General features: G+C 38.2%; 1 protein-coding gene across 4 annotated transcripts in view; it reads right to left on the minus strand.

Annotated features, from left to right (window-relative positions):
• The window catches only part of LOC143029054 (prenylated Rab acceptor protein 1-like), a 30,942-nt gene extending 11,886 nt beyond the window's left edge, over window positions 1-19,056 (minus strand). For 2 of the 4 annotated variants that reach the window (XM_076191398.1, XM_076191397.1), the window contains exons 1-3: window positions 7,635-7,789; window positions 6,865-6,985; window positions 5,738-5,841 (exon numbers count right to left, since the gene is read on the minus strand). In XM_076191398.1, the coding sequence (XP_076047513.1) occupies window positions 5,738-5,841; window positions 6,865-6,985; window positions 7,635-7,774 (365 nt within the window). In that variant the 5' untranslated portion in view covers window positions 7,775-7,789. The other 2 variants (XM_076191399.1, XM_076191400.1) reach the window with 2 other exon arrangements.
• Between the last annotated feature and the right edge of the window lie 200 nt (window positions 19,057-19,256).

A 19,256-nucleotide genomic window follows, 5' to 3' on the forward strand; every position in this document is an offset into this window, starting at 1 on the left:
ACTTTCACCCCTTGTACATCTCATCACCTTACTTTTACCCACATTTATCTTTAGCTTTCTTCTATCACATACTCTCCCAAACTCTGCCACCAGCTTCCTCAATCCCTCCTCTGACCCTGCCACAAGCGCAGTGTCGTCCGCAAACAACAGCTGGCTCACCTCCCACTTTTCTCCATTTTCTTTAACCATCTCCAATCCCTGACTCACTACCCTAGCATTCACCTCTCGCACCACCCCATCCATGTATAAGTTGAACAGCCAGGGCGACATAACGCATCCTTGACGAAGTCCCACCTTTACTTCAAACCACTCACTCTCTCCATTTCCAATCCTAACACATGCTCTACTACTCACATAAAAACTCTTGACAGCTCCCAAAAGCTTTCCTCCTATCCCATAAATCTGCATAACCTCCCACAGTGCCTTTCTGTCTACCCTATCATAAGCCTTTTCCAGATCCATAAAAGCCCAAAAAAACATCCTTCCCCTTTCCTATAGCTTTCTCACATATCTGTCTTACCACAAAGATCTGATCTACACAACCTCTACCCGTCCTAAATCCACACTGTTCCTCACCAATTACCCCATCATACCATCTCATTTTCACTCATCTCATGTTCATTCCATCTACCTCTGCTTTTCACATTTCTTTTACTAATCTTTCTTCACTCATTCTTTCCATGTACCCAATACTCTTTCATCAACACTCTCTGCCATCTTCTTTTCCATTCCTACTCTCTTCCTCATCTCCTTGTTTATGACTCTATCCAACATTGTAACTCCTACCATGCTTCTTAGACATTTCATCTAACACATTTAAACTTTTCCTCTCTGCATCTCTTAAATTCTATGTCTCTGCTCCATACAATGCCATTAGTACAATCAATTTCATATAATCTCCTTTTTACATCCAATCCCAGATGCCTATTTCTCATAACAATTTTTAATTCCCCAAGGCATTTACTTGCTTCTCTCAATCTACAATTTACCTCCACCTCGACTCCCTTTCCTACCACATGCAGCCCGAAATACCTAAAGCTATCCACTTCCTCCAGCCTCTCTTCTTTTAAAACTTACTTCCAACTCAACGCCATCCCTTGTGCATCTCATAACCTTGCTTTTACCCACATTTACTTTCAACTTTCTCCTAACGCATACCTTCCCAAACTCCGTCACTAACTCCCTTAACCCCTCCTCAGACCCTGCCACAAGTGAAGTGTTGTCAGTAAACAACAACTGGCTCACATTCCACTTTTCTCAATTTTCTTTAACCATTTCCAGTCCCCTGCCCATTACCCTCGGCTGTATCTCCCGCACCACCCTATCCATGTACCCACTGAACAGCCATGGTGACATGACACATCCCTGATGCAGTCCCACCTTTACCTCAAACCGCTCACTCTCTCCATTCCCCATTCTAATACAGGCTCTATTACTCTCGTAAAAACTTTGGACTACCCTTCATTTTACTTTTTTTTAGGAATGTCCCCTGTGGGGCTACAAGAAGGATGCCTAGTCCCAATTCCCGTCCCTTTCTTCTCGCCTCTTACGATCCAAGTGGAAATACTTGGTGGCAGTATTCTTTTCCCCCACCACAGGGGATGTCCTAGGATGAGGTGGATGGATGGGGTGAAGGGGGCTTTGGGGAAGAGGGGAATGTCTGTTGAGGAAGGACAGGAGAGAACAGAAGACAGGGGTCAATAGAGTATGGTTGTATATGGATGATGTTGTGATGCATGAGGTGGAATGGGTGGGGGGATAGGGGGTGAGGTAGTATGTGTGAGCAAAATTTGACACAGCCCAAAGGGATTTCTCCCCGTCTTCTCCTTTTATGCATGGGGGACAGAGAGGGGGGGTCACCGATTTAATGAAGCGGCCTTGCTGTGGATGTGCCGTGTCTTGCGACGCTGCTTCTGACCCAGGGCAGTGGACAAGGTGCAGGGATGACCCGTCATCCAGGAGGTGCTAAGATAAGAGAGAAGGTGGAGGGGTGTGGAGTATATTCAGGGATGGAATGGGTGGAAATTATTTTATGCCTTTTCCTTTTTGGTTACCTCCCTTGTAAGGGGGAAAAAGCCTTGGTATATGTATATGTACCCTTCACAGCTTTCCCCCAATCCCATATACCTGCAAAACCTCCCACAGTGCATTTCTGTCTACCATATCATAACCCTTTTCCAAATCCATAAAGGCCCATAAAACATACTTAACTTTTCCTAGAGCTTTCTCACATATTAGGTACATATGATTAGGTAAATACTTGCATTCTAAAGGTGTAACAGTGATACACTCCATTATGGATCTGTGGGAAAATCCTTTTTCGGCTGTGGCATTCCTTGGGGAGACGGGACTGCTCGGACAGACTGTCTGGGGAACAACAACAACAGATTCCTCTCTTCCCCGAAAGGCTAGAGTCTACCTGGACAGACTGTAGACAAGACATCATCCAGCCCTTCTAAACTACCAGAAGAAGCTGGGTGACTGCATCGCAAATAACTGTCCAGGGTGCAACACTTCACCCCCATGCTACACAACACATTATGGAAGACTACATTGTACACAATCATACAGACCAAGAAAATAATATACACTCTACAAGGGATCTGCAGGAAAACCCCATTCCAGCCATGGTGTTCCTCAAGGAGACTGGACTGCTTGGCCACACAGTATGGGGAACAACAACAATTCTAAGCAAGTCCACAAATCAGAAAAAAATGGATACCAAAAGATTTTATCCAATGTTGAAGTGATCTCTGGAAGGTAAGAGATTAACTTGACTCTCAAACCATTTACCTTGACCAAAGAATCTTAACAGGAGATCAAGGAACCTCTAGGGCTCTAGAGACTTGTATGAGGATCCTCAAGATAGCATATGCTAGATGATTTCATCCAGTAATGAAATGATTTTCATGAAGTTAAAGTAGAGTACTGTAGCCTATAAGCATGGGTTCCATGAACACACAGGTTAAAACCCACAGCCACAGTGCTTTAATTTATTCTTTTGTTGGGCCAAAACCAATGCTGCTACTTTAAAGCTACATTTTGCTCTGTGCAATTATCAATCAATGATGTTCTCATTTCATACTAACTGGGCATCTAAATTCTTCAATACAAGGGCACATTTTATATATTTTGTCTTGAGCTGGAGGAGCCTGACCCAAATGAGGACCAAATGTATTGAGACCCATTCAGGCTTGGGTCTACCAATTTGAGGATTAATATTGTCTGGCAGCTAATACAAATCTAGTGTACTATGCTATTGAAGAGGTTGAAATGAAAACATACATACATACATACACCAAGGGATTTTTCTCCCTTACAAGGGAGGTAGCTAAAGTCAAAGGCATACCCTTCCTTCTATTACCTCTCGTCCTCCTTGTTCCACACACCATCTTTGCACACCTTGAAAAATCCCCATTCCTCTTCCACTCCTAGTTCTACTCTATCCTTCACTCCCTCCAACTGTTCTCTCAACTTCTTTTTGTACTCCTTTTCTTTCTCATTTAAGCAGTTTACTCTAAGCACCCCCATAACTTTTGTTCTTTTCCTCTTTCTCCATCCCTCCACTATCAACTTACCTTCCACCAAAAAATTAACAGATATTCCCCCACTCTCTCCCCTACGAATATGTACATCTAAAACTCTCCCTACTCTTATCCTGGTTACCATTATATAGTCCATTAATGCTCTATCTACCATCCTTCCATCCACCACCCTCTCCCATGTGTACTTATGTATAATTTTTTTCCTCAACACTGTGCTATAATCAAGTTTCTTTCTAGATACATCTCCAACATCAACTCTCCACTACATTTTTTTCCTGGCACCCCACACTTCCTAACCACTCGATCTATTGGTTCATCTACCCTAACATTGATATCTCACAAAAGATAAATTCCACTAAATTTTACCTATACAGCACAACTTGGATAAAAACTGGAATTTTGTTTAAATAAACTCATAAATTAAAAATAAGGAAGGGAAACTACTCACAGAGGAAGGCGAAGTGGACGAGAGATGGAAGGAATACTTCTCAGAGCTTCTAAATCCAGCAGAAGTGGAGAGACCAACAGATGAAGAAGTTATTCAGAGAACAGAACAAAATAGTGTAATAACAACAAATGAAATTAAAGATGCTATCAAAGCTATGAAAAATGGAAAAAGCCCTGGAAGTGATAGTATACCACTCAAACTACTGAAGGGAAATGAAGATAAGTGGCTAACCAGAGTTTTTAACGTTGCCTGGAATGAAGGTAGAGTGCCAGCTGATTGGGGGAAGGCAATTATTTGTAAAAATTTTAAGAAAGGTGATCGCACCGAATGTAGGAACTATAGAGAAGTATCACTGCTGTCACAAGTGGGGAAGATACTGTATATGAAAGAGTACTAGAGAAGAGATTAAGAATAATAGTTGAGGATAAGCTGGAAGAAGGACAATATGGATTTAGACCCCAGAGAGGAACAATGGATGCAATATTCACACTGAAGATGATGATAGAAAAGAACTGGGAGTGGGACCAACATGTGTACATCGCTTTTGTAGATCTAGAAAAAGCATTTGACAGGTTACCAAGGAATGAAATATGGGATACTTTAGAAGACCCAACATATATGAAAGAACCCTCATTAATTAGGGCTATAAAGAGCCTTTACAGAAATAATGTCAGTGCGGTAAGGACCCAGCTAAGAGAGGATAACTGGTTTGACGTAACTGAGGGTGTAAGACAGGGTGGTGTGATATTTCCTTTACTGTTTGTGCTGTGCATGGACAGGAGCATGAAGAGGTTGAGACTTGGGAGAGAGGTAACTACATTGGCATATGCGGATGATATTGCGATAATCACAAAGTCTCGTACAAAATTGCAGGATACCCTGAATGCATGGAATGAAGAATTGAAAAAAGCAAGAATGATAATAAATGCAAATAAAACTAAAGTAATGATGGTGGCGAGAAAGATATTGAGATAGAAATAGATGGAATACAATTGAAACAAGTGGAAGACTTTCAGTACTTGGGAGTTCAAATAAATGAGAGGTGTTATATAGAGAAAGAAATAACAAGCAGAATCGAAAAATATACAAATAATCTAAGATTAATGTATCCACTACTAAAAGACAGACTCATACCATCAAAAGTTACAGTTATCATATACAAGACGATACTAAGATCAGTATTAACATATGGCTCAGAGACCTGGACACTAACAATGAGATTAAAGAGCAAGATACAGGCAGCAGAGATGAGAATGTTGCAATTGATAAAGGGAGTAACAAGAAGAGATCGCTTAAGAAATGAGGATATCAGAGATGAACTGGACATTGAATCAATATTAGAATTTGTAGAAAGAAGTAAACCGAGATGGTATGGACACATCATGAGGATGAGTCAAGAAAGGTACCCTGCTAAATATCATCAATGGAATCCAAGAGGGAAGAGGCTGGTAGGAAGACCCAGAAAGAGATGGAGAAATGAAGTGAGGGAAGCAATTGAAGTGAGAGGATCAACAATAGAGTGTGTGGAAGAAGAGGAACTTTATGAGGATCGTACCTGGTGGAGAAGTTTCGTGAGGCAACACAACTGACAGGGCACTGGCCCTACCTGGTGTATGGTGAGAAGGTGAGAAATTCATAAATAGTGGCATGAAGTTTTCATAACTAGCACAAATCCAAGAAAAAGAAAAAGGAAAAGAAAGGAGGGAGAGAGAGAGAAAAACTGATCTCAAAATTATGTACTTACAGGCAGTAGATGATGAGTACGATGAAAACAAATACGTAGTTTGACTGGAAATAGTCAACATTCTTAGCAATACGCTTGGTCCATCTCTGAACACTTGCTGGTGCCTGAAACCATAACATGAATGTACAGACCCATCATGATTGACTGATGATTTGGTTTAATGTTGTGAAATCAGGAGGCTACGACAGTGCCCCTTACAGAGGACTATGTACAGTGAAATTTAATGAATACTGCCCTTGGTCTAACTCACTGGTAGTTGCTTGCTTGGCCATGAGGATTAGAGCTTCACTACTTGCAGTGGAGCTCGAGGTGATGGCTATTTGAACTTTACCACCACAAGTTGGACCAAGGGCATGCTTAATTAAATTCCACACTACAAAGTCCTCTGTGAGGGGCACTGTCATAGCTTCCAGACAGGGGAGTTCGTGACAACCAAATCATCATCACAGACACATCAAATAGTCAAAGAATATTTTAAAAAATTCCACTTCCTAAACAAGGCAGTGAACAAGTGGAACATGTTACCAGTTGTTGTTGTTGTTTTGTGTCAATCATAACAAAACAGCAATATAGGAACCTGATCACACTCACAGGCTCTCAACAGAATTACATTTTTTATGTTGTGTTCTTGTGTGATGGCTATCTCAGTACTCCCTTCCTCTATATTCTACCCTGTTAAAACCCTTAACATAATTGTGGGTCCTAGGAATGCAGTAGAAATACCCTTATAAGACATACCAGCTATCAAAGAGCTAACCCCGACCCCCACCCACATGAAACCAGGGAGAAGAAAGAGATATGGCAGAACTATTTGTGATGCTGTGCACATAGACTGACAAACATGAATTCAAATCTAAATATAACTGGAAATTAAGAATATAGATTAGGTTGGAACTGTACACCATTATGAGACTAGGTATGTTAAATTGGAGCGTTGTAGATGGAACCCAACAACAAATGTTGTTTCTTTCCTGTACAATTAGGTAAATACATACATAGCAAGACCCCACATGCATAGCTCCTTTCTTGTGGGTAAATATAGACATGGGAAAACTACAGTACAAGGCAGTGGCAAAATATTATTTTTTTTTAAACATGTCTTTCTATATAAAATATTTCTCATTCACCTTGAATTTGCCTGTATTAACAAAGAGCGTCCAGGGTCGAACATTATCTCTTCTCTTCTGCAGCCACTCCTTCGCAGCTGGAGATGCCATCTGCAGTTGCACGGGCAACTGCATTATCCAACTGAAATGAACACAAAATGTTATCAACCAAATCTATCTCAAATGACCATTAGCTGAAAGAACTTAAAACTAAGGTCATATCCATTCACAAGTACCCATTATCCCTCATCCCAATATCATTTGAATCCACATTGTCCTTGATGTGAAGTTACATGAACCAATAAGCAACAAATATGATAGCACAATTTTTTGCCACGGCACAAAAAAGCTACAAAAAAAATATATAATAAAATAAATAAAATAAAAATAGAAATAAAGAAAAAATAAATAAATAAATAAAATCATAGTGAACCATAACAGCCATTCTGAATTAAAAATTTGCACTGACACTTTTATATAGCCAGAATGATACAACACACCAACCCACAACACCTACTGTAAAATGCAGTTGTCTATATGTAAATGACAATGCACTACAAGTTACTAAGGAAGTAAAATTCTCACCAATTAAAGTGCATTTTCAAATAATATCAAAGACCTTCAAAATAAGTCCATGAATATTATACAGTGTATTACCAAAAGTTGATTCCTAATCCAATGAGCTTCAGAAAATAGGCAAACTTTTTCCTTGTACATCCAAGCTAAAAACTTTCTCAAGTACACCTTCACAAATCAACACTGTTAAGTCAAGCCTTTCACTATGCACTCACTTTCTGATTTGCAAACTTTTTGTTAAATAATCCTGCAAAACAAAGCAGAACAAAGGTACTGAGTTGGTGATCAATACTAGATACCAGTGACACTTACCACAAACACCTGTGACTGGCACAAGTGTTTTATTCAGCACCATCCTGTAAAATCAGCACAAGTCATCACCAATGACTGTTGCACACACACGAACTGAAATACCCTACATTGTAAGCATACCCTTTGACAAAGTCTATCTATATACTATCTATATACTGAGAGTTTTCCCCTTATAAGGGACTTAGCCAAACCAGAGGTACATATCTATCCCCACCCATTTCACTCCCTTCCACCCCTACCATCTCAGAATTATTATTTATATATATATATATATATATATATATATATATATTATATATATATATATATATATATATTATTTTTTTTTTTTTTTGTGGTGGTGTAGCTTTTGTGTGCTTTGGCAAAAAGTCAATCTGCTTAAAAAGACAAAGGTCTTTTTGTACATGTATATCAAGTAGAAAATTAAATTCAAAATATTTAAAGGTGAATGCAGAGACAAATAAAGAGAGAGAGAGAGAGAGAGAGATAAAGAGAAAGAGACAGAGAGGATACATATGTATAAAAGAAACAAATTGCACAATAATGAAATATGTTTTATGGTAAGTTGGACAATAACTCAAGTCCAATAGGTAAGATAGAAATATTAGTGGCAGATAATCTTCATGTATTTCTACATATTATTATTAGACCAATTATAATATGTAGTACCAAAATGTCAGCTCACAGCCTTGTGTGTGCCCATGTGTGATTTACCATGGTCTTGGATCATGTGTTGGACTTATGATTGACAGCTATACCCTCCAATTTGAGAGATCAGAGCTCATATATGACCAATCTATGGTGTATTTACCTAGTTGTATTTACATACATATACTAAAGGCTTTTTCCCCCTTACATGGGGGGTAGCTAAAAAGAAAAAGGCATAGAAATCACTCCCACTCATTCCATTCCCTACATATTCCACTCCCCTCCACCCTCCCTCCTATCTTGGCACCTCCTGTCCACGGCCCTGGGCCAGAAGCAGTGTCGCAAGACACAGCACATCCACGGCAAGGTCGCTTCATAAATTCGGCGACCCCCCCTCTCTCCGTCCCATGCAAAAAAGGAGAAGACAGGGAGAAATCCCTTTGGGCTGCATCAATTTTTTTTCTCATACATACTTCTTCATCCCCCATCACCCATCCACTCCCCCTAATGCAACACAGCATCATCTATACACAACCCCTCTCCATTCACCCCTATCTTCTGTCCTCTCCCGTCCTTCCTCTCTTTTGTAATGCCCCTTTTACCCCATCCATCCATCTCATCCTAGGACACCCCCTCATATTCAATCCTTCCACACCTCTTTTACTAATCTTTCTTCACTCATTCTTTCCACGTGTCCAAACCATCCTAATACTCTTTCATCAACCCTATCTCCCAACTCCTTTTCCACCCCTGTTCTCCTCCTCACCTCCTTATTTCTTACTAAATCCAGCCTAGTAACTGCTACCACACTTCTCAGACATTTTATCTCAAACACATTAAAACTCCTTCTCTTCCTCTCTCATGTTCCATGTTTCTGCCCCATACAGTGCTGTTGGCATAATCACTCCTTCATATAACCTCCTCTTAGCATCCATTCCCAGATGTCTATTTCTCATTACACTTTTTAATCCACCAAGGCATTTACTCGCTTCTCTCAATCTACATTCTACCTCCACCCCCACTCCTCCCTTTCCTGCCACATTTGCACCCAAGTATCTAAAACTATCCACTTCCTCCAGTCTTTCACCCTTAATGCTCACTTCCAGTCTGCTGTCACTCTCTCCCCTTGTACATTTCATCACCTTACTTTTACCCACATTTATCTTCAGCTTCCTTCTTTCACACACCTCAAACTCTATCACTAACTTCCTCAATCCCTCCTCTGATCCTGCTACAAGTGCAGTGTCGCCGGCAAACAACAACTGGCTTATTTCCCATTTTCTTTAACCATCTCCAATCCCTGACCCACTACCCTTGCATTTACCTCTCGCACCACCCCATCCATGTATAGATTGAACAGCCAGGGCGACATAACACATCCCTGACGAAGTCCCACCTTTACCTCAAACCATTCACTCTCCATTTCTAATCCTAACACAAGCTCTACTACTCTTGTAAAAACTCTTGACTGCTCTTAACAGCTTTCCTCCTATCCCATATATCTGCAGTGCCTCCCACAGTGCCTTCCTGTCTACCCTGTCATAAGCCTTTTCCAGATCCATAAAAGCCCAAAAATCATCCTTACCTTTTCCTATAGCTTTCTCACATATCTGTCTTACCACAAAAATCTGATCTACGGTACACAACCCCTACCTGTCCTAAAACCACACTGTTCCTCACCAATTACTCCCTCTGTTCCTCTCCTAATCCTCTCAATCAAGACCCTCCCATAAGCCTTCCCAACTACACTCAACAAGCTGATCCCTCTGAAACTACTGCACTCACACTTGTCCCCCTTTCCCTTGTAAAGTGGAACTATACAGGCACTCCTCCAGTCCTCCGGCACTCTACCCTCTCTTAAACAAACATTAAATAACCTCACCAGCCAGTCCACCATAACTGTACCTCCTTTCTTCAGACATTCTGCATGGCATCCATCCAGACCAGGTGCCTTACCTGCTCTCATCATCTTAACAGCTGCTTTCACTTCATCTTTCCCTATTTCTCCTCCATTTTCCTCACTCATCTCATTTTCTTAGCGCTTCCCACTGCAACTACCTTTCCCTCCCTATCCTCCTTCACATTTAGCAACTCCCTAAAATACTCTGCCCATCTTCCTCTCACTGCCTTCTCTTCCATTATCATCTCTCCATCTGCACCTTTTACCTTTTCTTCTCTACTTGATTCGCCTCCTCTTCCTCTTTTAATTTCTTTCCAAAACATCTTATTATTACTTTCAAAATTTTCTGTCATACTCCTACCCCACCTCACATCTGCTCTCCTCTTTGCTTCCTTTATCTTATGCTTAACTTCCCTTCTCTTTACTTTGTACCTCTCATATGATTCCCTTGTCCCAATTTATAGCCAATCTATGAATGCCTGCTTCTTCTCTTCTACACCCTTTGCTTCCTCATCCCACCACTCACTACCTTCCTTCTACTTCCTCCTGCCCTCATTGTTCTAGACACCATCTTTGCACACCTTATGACTCCCTCCTTGAATCATCCCCATTCCTCCTCCACTCCTAGTTCTACTCTATCCTTCACTCTCTCCCACTCCTCTCTCAGCTTCTTATACTCATTCTCCTTTTCTTTCTCATTTAAGCAGTTCACTCTAAGTACCTCCTTACCTTCTGCCCTTTTCCTCTTTCTCCACTCTCAATTTACCTTCCACCAGAAAATGATCTGATATTCCCCCACTCTCTCCCCTTAGAACATGTACATCCTTAACTCTTCCTACCATACTCCTGGTCACCACTATATAGTCCATTAACGCTCTATCTGCCACCCTTCCATCCACCACCCTCTCCCATGTGTACTTATGCTTGACTTTCTTCCTAAACAATGTATTTGCTATCATCAACTCTCTTTCAAGACACATCTCCACCATCAATTCTCCACTACGATTTTTACCTAGAACTCCATACTTCCCAATCATTCCATCTATTGGTTCATTTCCTACCCTAGCATTAAGGTCTCCCAATACAACTACATTGATATTTCTCCCTAATCCCTCTATGCACTCATTTATATCTACCCAAAAAGCCTCCCTTTCCTCTACGCTCTTCTCACTACCAGGCCCATACGCACTTACAAAAACCCACATCTCCCTTCATCCACATCAACCTTGATGAAACCCCCTTCCACTCCACTACATGCTTACTTATCTCTTCACTTACTAGTATAGCTACCCTTTCTCTCCCTCGTCCCCTCTTCACTCCTGAGTACCTCCCAGCTACACTCCCACTCTCACATTTGCCCTTACCTTTTGTTTTAGTTTCACTCAAAGCCAGTACATCCATCTTTCTTCTCACAAACATACTGCCTATCTCTTCCCTTTTACTCTCATCTGTACCACATCCACACACATTAAAAGACCCAAACCTTAGAGTACTGGTTGGAAAACTCCCAGACCCTCTTATGCCTTTACTTTTTTTAGGAATGTCTCCTTTTGGGGCTACAGGTAGTAGGACTCCTAATCCCATCCCCCATCCCGTTTTTTGTCACCTCTTACAACTCGTGGAAAAACTTGGTGGTAGCATTCTCTTCCCCCACCACAGGGTGAAAAAAAAAAAAAAAAAAAAAAAAAAAAAAAAAAAAGGAAACGAATATTCAGAGAAATGGTACAGGACAGTAGTTAATGAATGGAATAAACTTCCTGCACAGGTAGTGCAATGTAGTTCAGTTCGAAGCTTTAAGAATCATTTAGATAAACACCTAAGCAAGATGGTGTAATGATTATAATTTATTTCATATTATTTGTTTTTGTTTTGTTATCATTTGTCTGTTTGATTCTCATTTATTATTAGTTATATGTCAATTCATTATTGTTTACTATTTACCTGTTTGTTTATTATTTAACTATACACATGCATTTAATTACGTATTTTATTTGCTGTTTACATTATTATAGTTTTTAGTTATTAATCTGTTATTATTATGATTTTTTCGCATCCGACCTAGATATGGACCAAAAGGTCTCCTGTCGGCATGTTCCGTCTTTGTAATCCTTTGTAACAAGGGGTTGGGGGACAGCATAACGGAGGAAAAGTCGTAATATAAAAGTGTCATCATTTCTCTATGAACAGTTTTCCTCTATCACAGACAAAATGATGTGTGGCTCTGGTCCATTGGGGCACCCCATATAGACCCTAAAGTATCAACTGCATGCTACTCTGCCACAATAGCATGCAGCCAATACCCTAGTTGTATTTTACGGGAAGGGGAGCTATGCTCTTGGTGTCCCGTCTTCATATCTCGTTTTATCTAGACTGTTTTTAAATTCGTGTATCATTTTTACACACACCACATTCTCATCTAACTTGTTCCAAACATCTATTACCCTGTGGGGAAAGCTGTTCTTTTTCAGGTCTTTCTTTCTTGATTTTCTTTCCATGTCCCCTTGTATCTCTACTATCCCATTTTATTAGATCCTCACTATCAATAATTTCTATGCCTTTCATGATTCTATAGTTATCAAGTCTCCTCTCTTCTTTGCTCTGTCTGTAGCTCAAGTTTTGCTAGTCTCTCCTCATATGATAGTTCTGAGTGCGTTGGCGCCAATTTCGTAATTGCTCTTTGTATTCTTTCAAGTTTTGTTATACATCTTTTTTGTAGCTGGTGACCACGTCGTTGCTGCATACTCAAATCTTGGTCTTATTAAAGTGACTGGTATTTTCTTCACCATTTCTTCATCCAGGTATGTAAATGCCACTTTGATCATTCTTATTAAATTTAAGTTTCTAAAAAAAAAAAAAAAAAAAAAATTATATACTTCTCAGGGGACATATTATTCATAATAATAACTCCCAGGTCCTTCTCATTTTCTATTTTTTTAATTTCTTCCTCTCCCAATTTATACGATACCACTATTCTTTTTTTGCTTCTTCCAAATTCCATTATACTACACTTCTTAATATTGAATTACATCTCCCACTTCCTACTCCATTCCCATATTCTGTTGAGATCACTCTGTAGCAACTTACAATCCTCTACAGTGTTCACTTTTTTCAACAATTTTACATCATCTGCAAAGAAGCTCGTATAACTTTCAATTTCTTTATCCATATCATTAATATATATAGCAAACATTATTAGGGTCAGAACTGTTCCTTGTGGAACTCCACTTATCACTTCATCCCTATTAGAATGTTTGTCTCTTATCACCACTCTCATTTTTCTTTCATGCAAGAAGTCTTCCATCCACTTCAGCAGTTTGCCCTGTATTCCTCCTGCAGTTTCTAATTTCTTTAGCAATTTCTTATGTGGTACCTTATCAAAAGCTTTTTTCAGGTCTAGAAATGCACAATCAGCCCATCCATCTCTTTCTTGTATTACATCTGTTAGCCTTGAATAGAAACACATTAAGTTTGTGATGCATGATCGTCCTTGTCTAAATCCAAATTGCCTTGAACTTAGTATGTTGTTTCTTTCCAAATGCCTTACGCATCTAATTTTGATCATTCTTTCACAAATTTTAGCTATCATACTTGTAAGAGAGACCGGTCTATAGTTAGTAGGGTCTTCCTTGTTTCACCCTTTACATATTGGTACTATATTTGCTCTTTTCCAATCTTCTGGAACTTTTCCTTCTTTCAATGAACTGCTTATTAGTCTATGTATTTTGTCTGTTAGTTCATTACTGCATTCTCTCAAAATCCAGTTTGCCATTTCATCTGGTCCATGTGATTTTCTGACATAGAGATTACTCAAGTGATTATTTCTTTCCTTGTTACTTCTATCTCTTTCATAGGGGGGACTTCCTCCTCCCACTCGACATCTGTATGTTCCCCCTCATAAACACAGATTTAAAATGCTTGTTCATAATTTCTGCTATTTCTATTTCCTCTGTGTATTCAACTCCTCCTTGTCGTAGCTTCTCTAATTCTTGTTTGTTTTTCAGTTTGCAGTTTTCCAAATCTATAAAAAGTTTTGGTTGATCTTGACATTTCTATATGACTTTTTCATGTTCTCTCTTTTCTTCTCTGCACACATGTACATATTAATTTCTATAACTAGTATATATTTTCCATTTTTCAGGTCTTTTGTCTTCCATTTTATCCAAGCTTTATCCCTTTTGTCTCTTAACTCCCTACATCTTTTGTTGTACCAACACTTTACATATTTTTCTTGCTTTTGTCTTGGGACATACTTTTCCACTCCTTTATCAATTTTTGTCAAAATATTTCATTTCTCTTGTACTGTTGTTTCCTCCATGTGTATTCTTTCCCAGTCTGTTTTTTGAAATAATACTCCTTTTTCATCAAAATTTGTTTGTTTTTTCATACACCAATCTTCCCTTTCCATATTGTTAATTTTTTTCATGTATTTTTCCTCATTTAGTTCCAGTTCAACCAATATGTGGTCACTTTTACTTATTGGTGTCTTATATTCAATCTTGTCCACTATTTCAGGTTCTGATGTGATTATTAGGTCCAGTCTCAATGTTTCTTCCTCATTTCTATACCTAGTATTCTCTTGTATCCATTGTGTCATTGTATGTTCCATAATCATATCAAGTAGTACATTTCCCCATACGTCATCTCCACCCTTCACTGTCATATCTTCCCAGCAGATTTCTTTACAATTAGTCACCCATTATAACTATTCTTCCTCCATCTTCCATTATCTTATTTAGTTTTATTCTTGTGTCCTTTAACATATTTTTGTGTTCTTTCTCATCCCACGAAGCCGTTTTAGGAGGGACATAATTTACTACAAACTTCCTGCTCTTCCCATCCTTGTCCTCCACTTCTATCATAATCATCTCTACTCTATTCTTTCCATATGTGACATTCTTCACATTTATATCCTTCTTAGTCAGGAACATATCTCCATCCCCTTGTTTTACCTCTCTGTTTCTAATCCAATAATTATATGCACTATGTCCTATACTGTTGGGTGGTAGTGGACCTTTCAATTAAGTCTCTACAATTCCCATTATGACCGGTTCTTTTTCCTTCTGGTAATCATTCAGTTCGTTCAAGCCTGTTATTAGGCCATCTATATTTGTGTAAGACACTTAATTTTCTGCTACTTCCATCCTGTTTTCTGTTTCCCTTCTTATTTTCTCTGCTATGAACCATTTCCTCACTTTCATATTCACTACTCTCCAATAGAATTTCTCTTTTTCTGACTGTTCTTTTCTCGTTTTTTTTCCCCTTAGCTTCTAGTCTTTTTGTTTTCTCATCTCTTTCCTCTTTATTCATTTCTCTTTTTATCTATACCTGTTTATATTGATCACTGTCTGCTAGTTTCCCTGTTTTTGCAAAGATATTCTCTGCTGTCATTTGTGACTTGAATTTAACCTTAATTGGTCTGGTTTTATCTGTATTGTATTTCCCTAGTCTATATATTTCTTCTATTTCTTTCCTTGTTTCATCTTCTTGAACTACTTCTAATATCTTATCTACTTTTTCCTTTTCCTCCTTTATTCTTGTAGTCTTATTTGGATTATACTTCTCTTCCATCCCTAATATAATTATACATTTCTTTTTATCCGCTAAGTCTCTTACTATATTCTCCTTTTCCCTCATCACTTTAATAACTGTGTCCTTAGTTTGTTCTTTCATCTGTTGTTTCACTATATCTAAATTAAATTTTATTGTTCTCTTGTACTTTTTTCCAACCACTTACCTTTTTTGCTATGGACTCTTTATTCTCTTTAGTATTCATCTTTAATTCCTCATTCTCATCCTTTACTTCACTTAAATGTCTTTTTAATTCTTCTATTTCTTTAGTTAGGTTTTGATTCTCCTTCTTTAGTTCTTCCAGTTTATCAACTCTTTGGGTAACTACCATTAATTGGTTAAACCTAACCTCCCATGTTTTGTTCATTTTTTTTAGTTTCTCCTCTAGATTTACTAGTCAGGGAAGGTTGTCATTTCCTCCCTCATTAAATCCATGGAAATAATTATCTTTACCTTCAAATGTGCTGCTCTTTTCTATATTTCTAATTTTTACTAATCTCTTCGACTTCACCACTGTCGCCTGCCCCTCTTTTGTTGACATGCTGTCTGACTTCCTGGGCCCATTCATCCCCTTCCTCATTCCCTTCCATTTTCCTCAGTTAATCCTTCCCCTTCTTTTTCTTCACCATCCCACTACACCACAAGCTTTCCCCTTCCCTATTAATACAACACAGGTACTCCCATCATTGAGATCCATGAAAATTGTAGATTTTTCTGGAGTCCAAACTTCGTTGTCACTTCAACCGACATGTGTTTGTGTATGTGTGTGTGTATATTTTTTTCTCTTGAGGTATGTAATGATGTAACATTTTACTCACTAAGCAAGGCTAACATATTAAAAGTTTCTGATGCTCTTCGCCAATCTCACTAGAAACATAATGCATACAGTAACGACTAAAGATAATGACTGCACACTGATGATATGGATTCATCAGCATATAGGTCAGGTCATCAACTTTTGGCAAGCAAGCCAAACATGGCAAGTGACAAGGTTGACCTTGGTACGTCAACTGGTTTTGAAATCTTGTTATCCCATCGAGAAATAACATCACTAATTCAGATAAACAATTTGTGACAACAAGAGATCAAACTAAAACCAAAGTGTCTAGGATTTAAAATTTACTGACGTCCCCACTGTAGCAAAGCAATGCATATGAATTGACATTAACTTGTGCACTAAGACTAAAAAGCACTGTTGACATGCAGGATTTTACACACTTCGTGGTGCAACGATTAGAGTTCTCACCTGCCACTACAGTGGTCTGGGTTCAAATCCCGCCCAGGGCTGAAATAATTTCAGTATCGCTGCACTGTGGGTTGTTACTCCAACTCTTGTGAGCGAGGAGTTGGGGGTGTGTGTGCATGCAAGGTCACAGTATTACCCATAGATCAGTCATACGAGCTCTGAGATCTCATCCAAGATGTTAATATGTCGATCATGAGTCCAACACGTGATCCAAGATGAATCACATCAAAGAAACTAGCATTATCTCTTCCGAAGGTTGCTGATCCCTGATCTAAGTGAACACATGCTGTTTAGTGGTCCCATCCCTAAAATGTCCTAATTTATGAACAATTTTATATAAATACTTCAAAACCTGGAACATTTCTGGCCCTAAGTATTTCAGATAAATTAGTTTCAATCAAAATAAATTTATTTTTATATTGTATTCTGGGGGCTGTTTTTATGATATGGTGTTCTATGTTTTTTTTTGTTTTTTTTTAAGTGCATACCAATGCAATATTGCAGTAGAAAATTAAATATTTATTTTGTAAATTATAATACATCAATGTAATACACATTTTTCTTGGCAGAAATCAATAACAGAAAAAGTTTTTAAAAGCAATACATAAATAAACATAACTATTAGCTGTTTTGAGTGCTTGAGACATCATCTTTGTTTTGATAGATGCAGAGGTCCAAGAAATTAGAGTATAATAAATTCATCTATTCTAACCTAACCTAACCTATCTACCTAATCTAACCTGCACTTAGTAATACAGTATCTGTAATTCTAAAGGTCATCAGGGTTATCGTTGTTGTATTCAACCTCCAAATCTATTAAAACAAAGATGGCGTCTAAAGGAATTGGCAAGACTTTGTTTACGTATAGCTTTCAGCAATTTTTTTTTTATTGATTTCTGCCCAGAAAAATGTATATTATGTTGATGTATTATAATTTACAGAATCAATATTTAATTTTCTAATGATATATTGCATAGGTGGGTACTTCTATAAATACCCATTTCTTTTATATGGTGTGAGATATGAACTTCAAAGAACTAAGGTTAGGTTTGGGTACCATAAGTCTGGTTTGGTTTGGATATCTTAAGTCCCGTATTGGATAAGAATTACATAAGGCTTGAATTTACCAAATACATTACCTCCATATGATATGAACAAAGATACTATGTAACTATTCAATTTAACATGAGAACATTTAATAGTAATAGTATCCAATTTAGAGTTTTGTTATGATTAAGGGTATTGTTCCAATATCACAAAAATACATTTTTCATTTCTCTCGAATTTACATTTTTAAGATTTTTTTCCTACGATTAGACTTTATGTTGAGCTATTGGACGTCAATTTCATGTTAAATATCTGTGTTTACATGATTCTCAGATTTTATCTGATCAAGATCTTGGAAATGCAAACGATACACATAAACTTTGAAATAAGATAACCATACTGAGAACTAGAAATAACAGAGCAAATTACACCAGTGACCAGATATATTCTGGTTACTGATTGAGGCCAGAAAATAAACGCCGCAAGTAAGAGTGAAAATAATCTAATAAACTAAAACTTATGGGACAACTACATTGGACTGTTCATTCATTCCATAAAAATTCTTACCTACCCAGAGTTTTTTGACAGTTGGTGAGTTGACCCCATGCCGTACCATGATGATGTTTCCCATGAGTAAGATTGAATTCCTTTTTCAATCTTTGAAAATTTATTACTTTCTACTGCATGATGTTCTCATAGCCTCACAGACCTACCTTTTTTTCTCGTCTCGTTGTGAAAGTAACGGTGCCTCAATTTCCCCAGCGATGTCAATCTCCACGTCGTCAATGTTGTTCCTCTCCGTCATGTCGATGATTCCTGTGAGATGTTTACACTGTTGAAATCCTGTAAGGAATCACAGAGTCCTACCCTTAGGGTGAATAAGTGTTTACGTGGCCGATCCTGTTATGTTATGACAGATGTAAGACTTGAAACCCTTGATGATCAGCTGCTCACTTCGTTTATACCCGCGGAATTTAATATGTTTTATACGAGATACAAAAGTATATTTTTTCTATATCTATTTACTTTTGTGTCTCATCTAAAATTTCAAATTTTGGTTACAAGAAGAAATGAAAGAATCTAGAGCCCACAGATTAATATATATTGCAATATTTA

Source organism: Oratosquilla oratoria, chromosome 10 (assembly GCF_046742065.1).
Source record: "Oratosquilla oratoria isolate Oo_2021 chromosome 10, ASM4674206v1, whole genome shotgun sequence".
Classification (NCBI taxonomy): Eukaryota; Metazoa; Arthropoda; class Malacostraca; order Stomatopoda; family Squillidae; genus Oratosquilla; species Oratosquilla oratoria.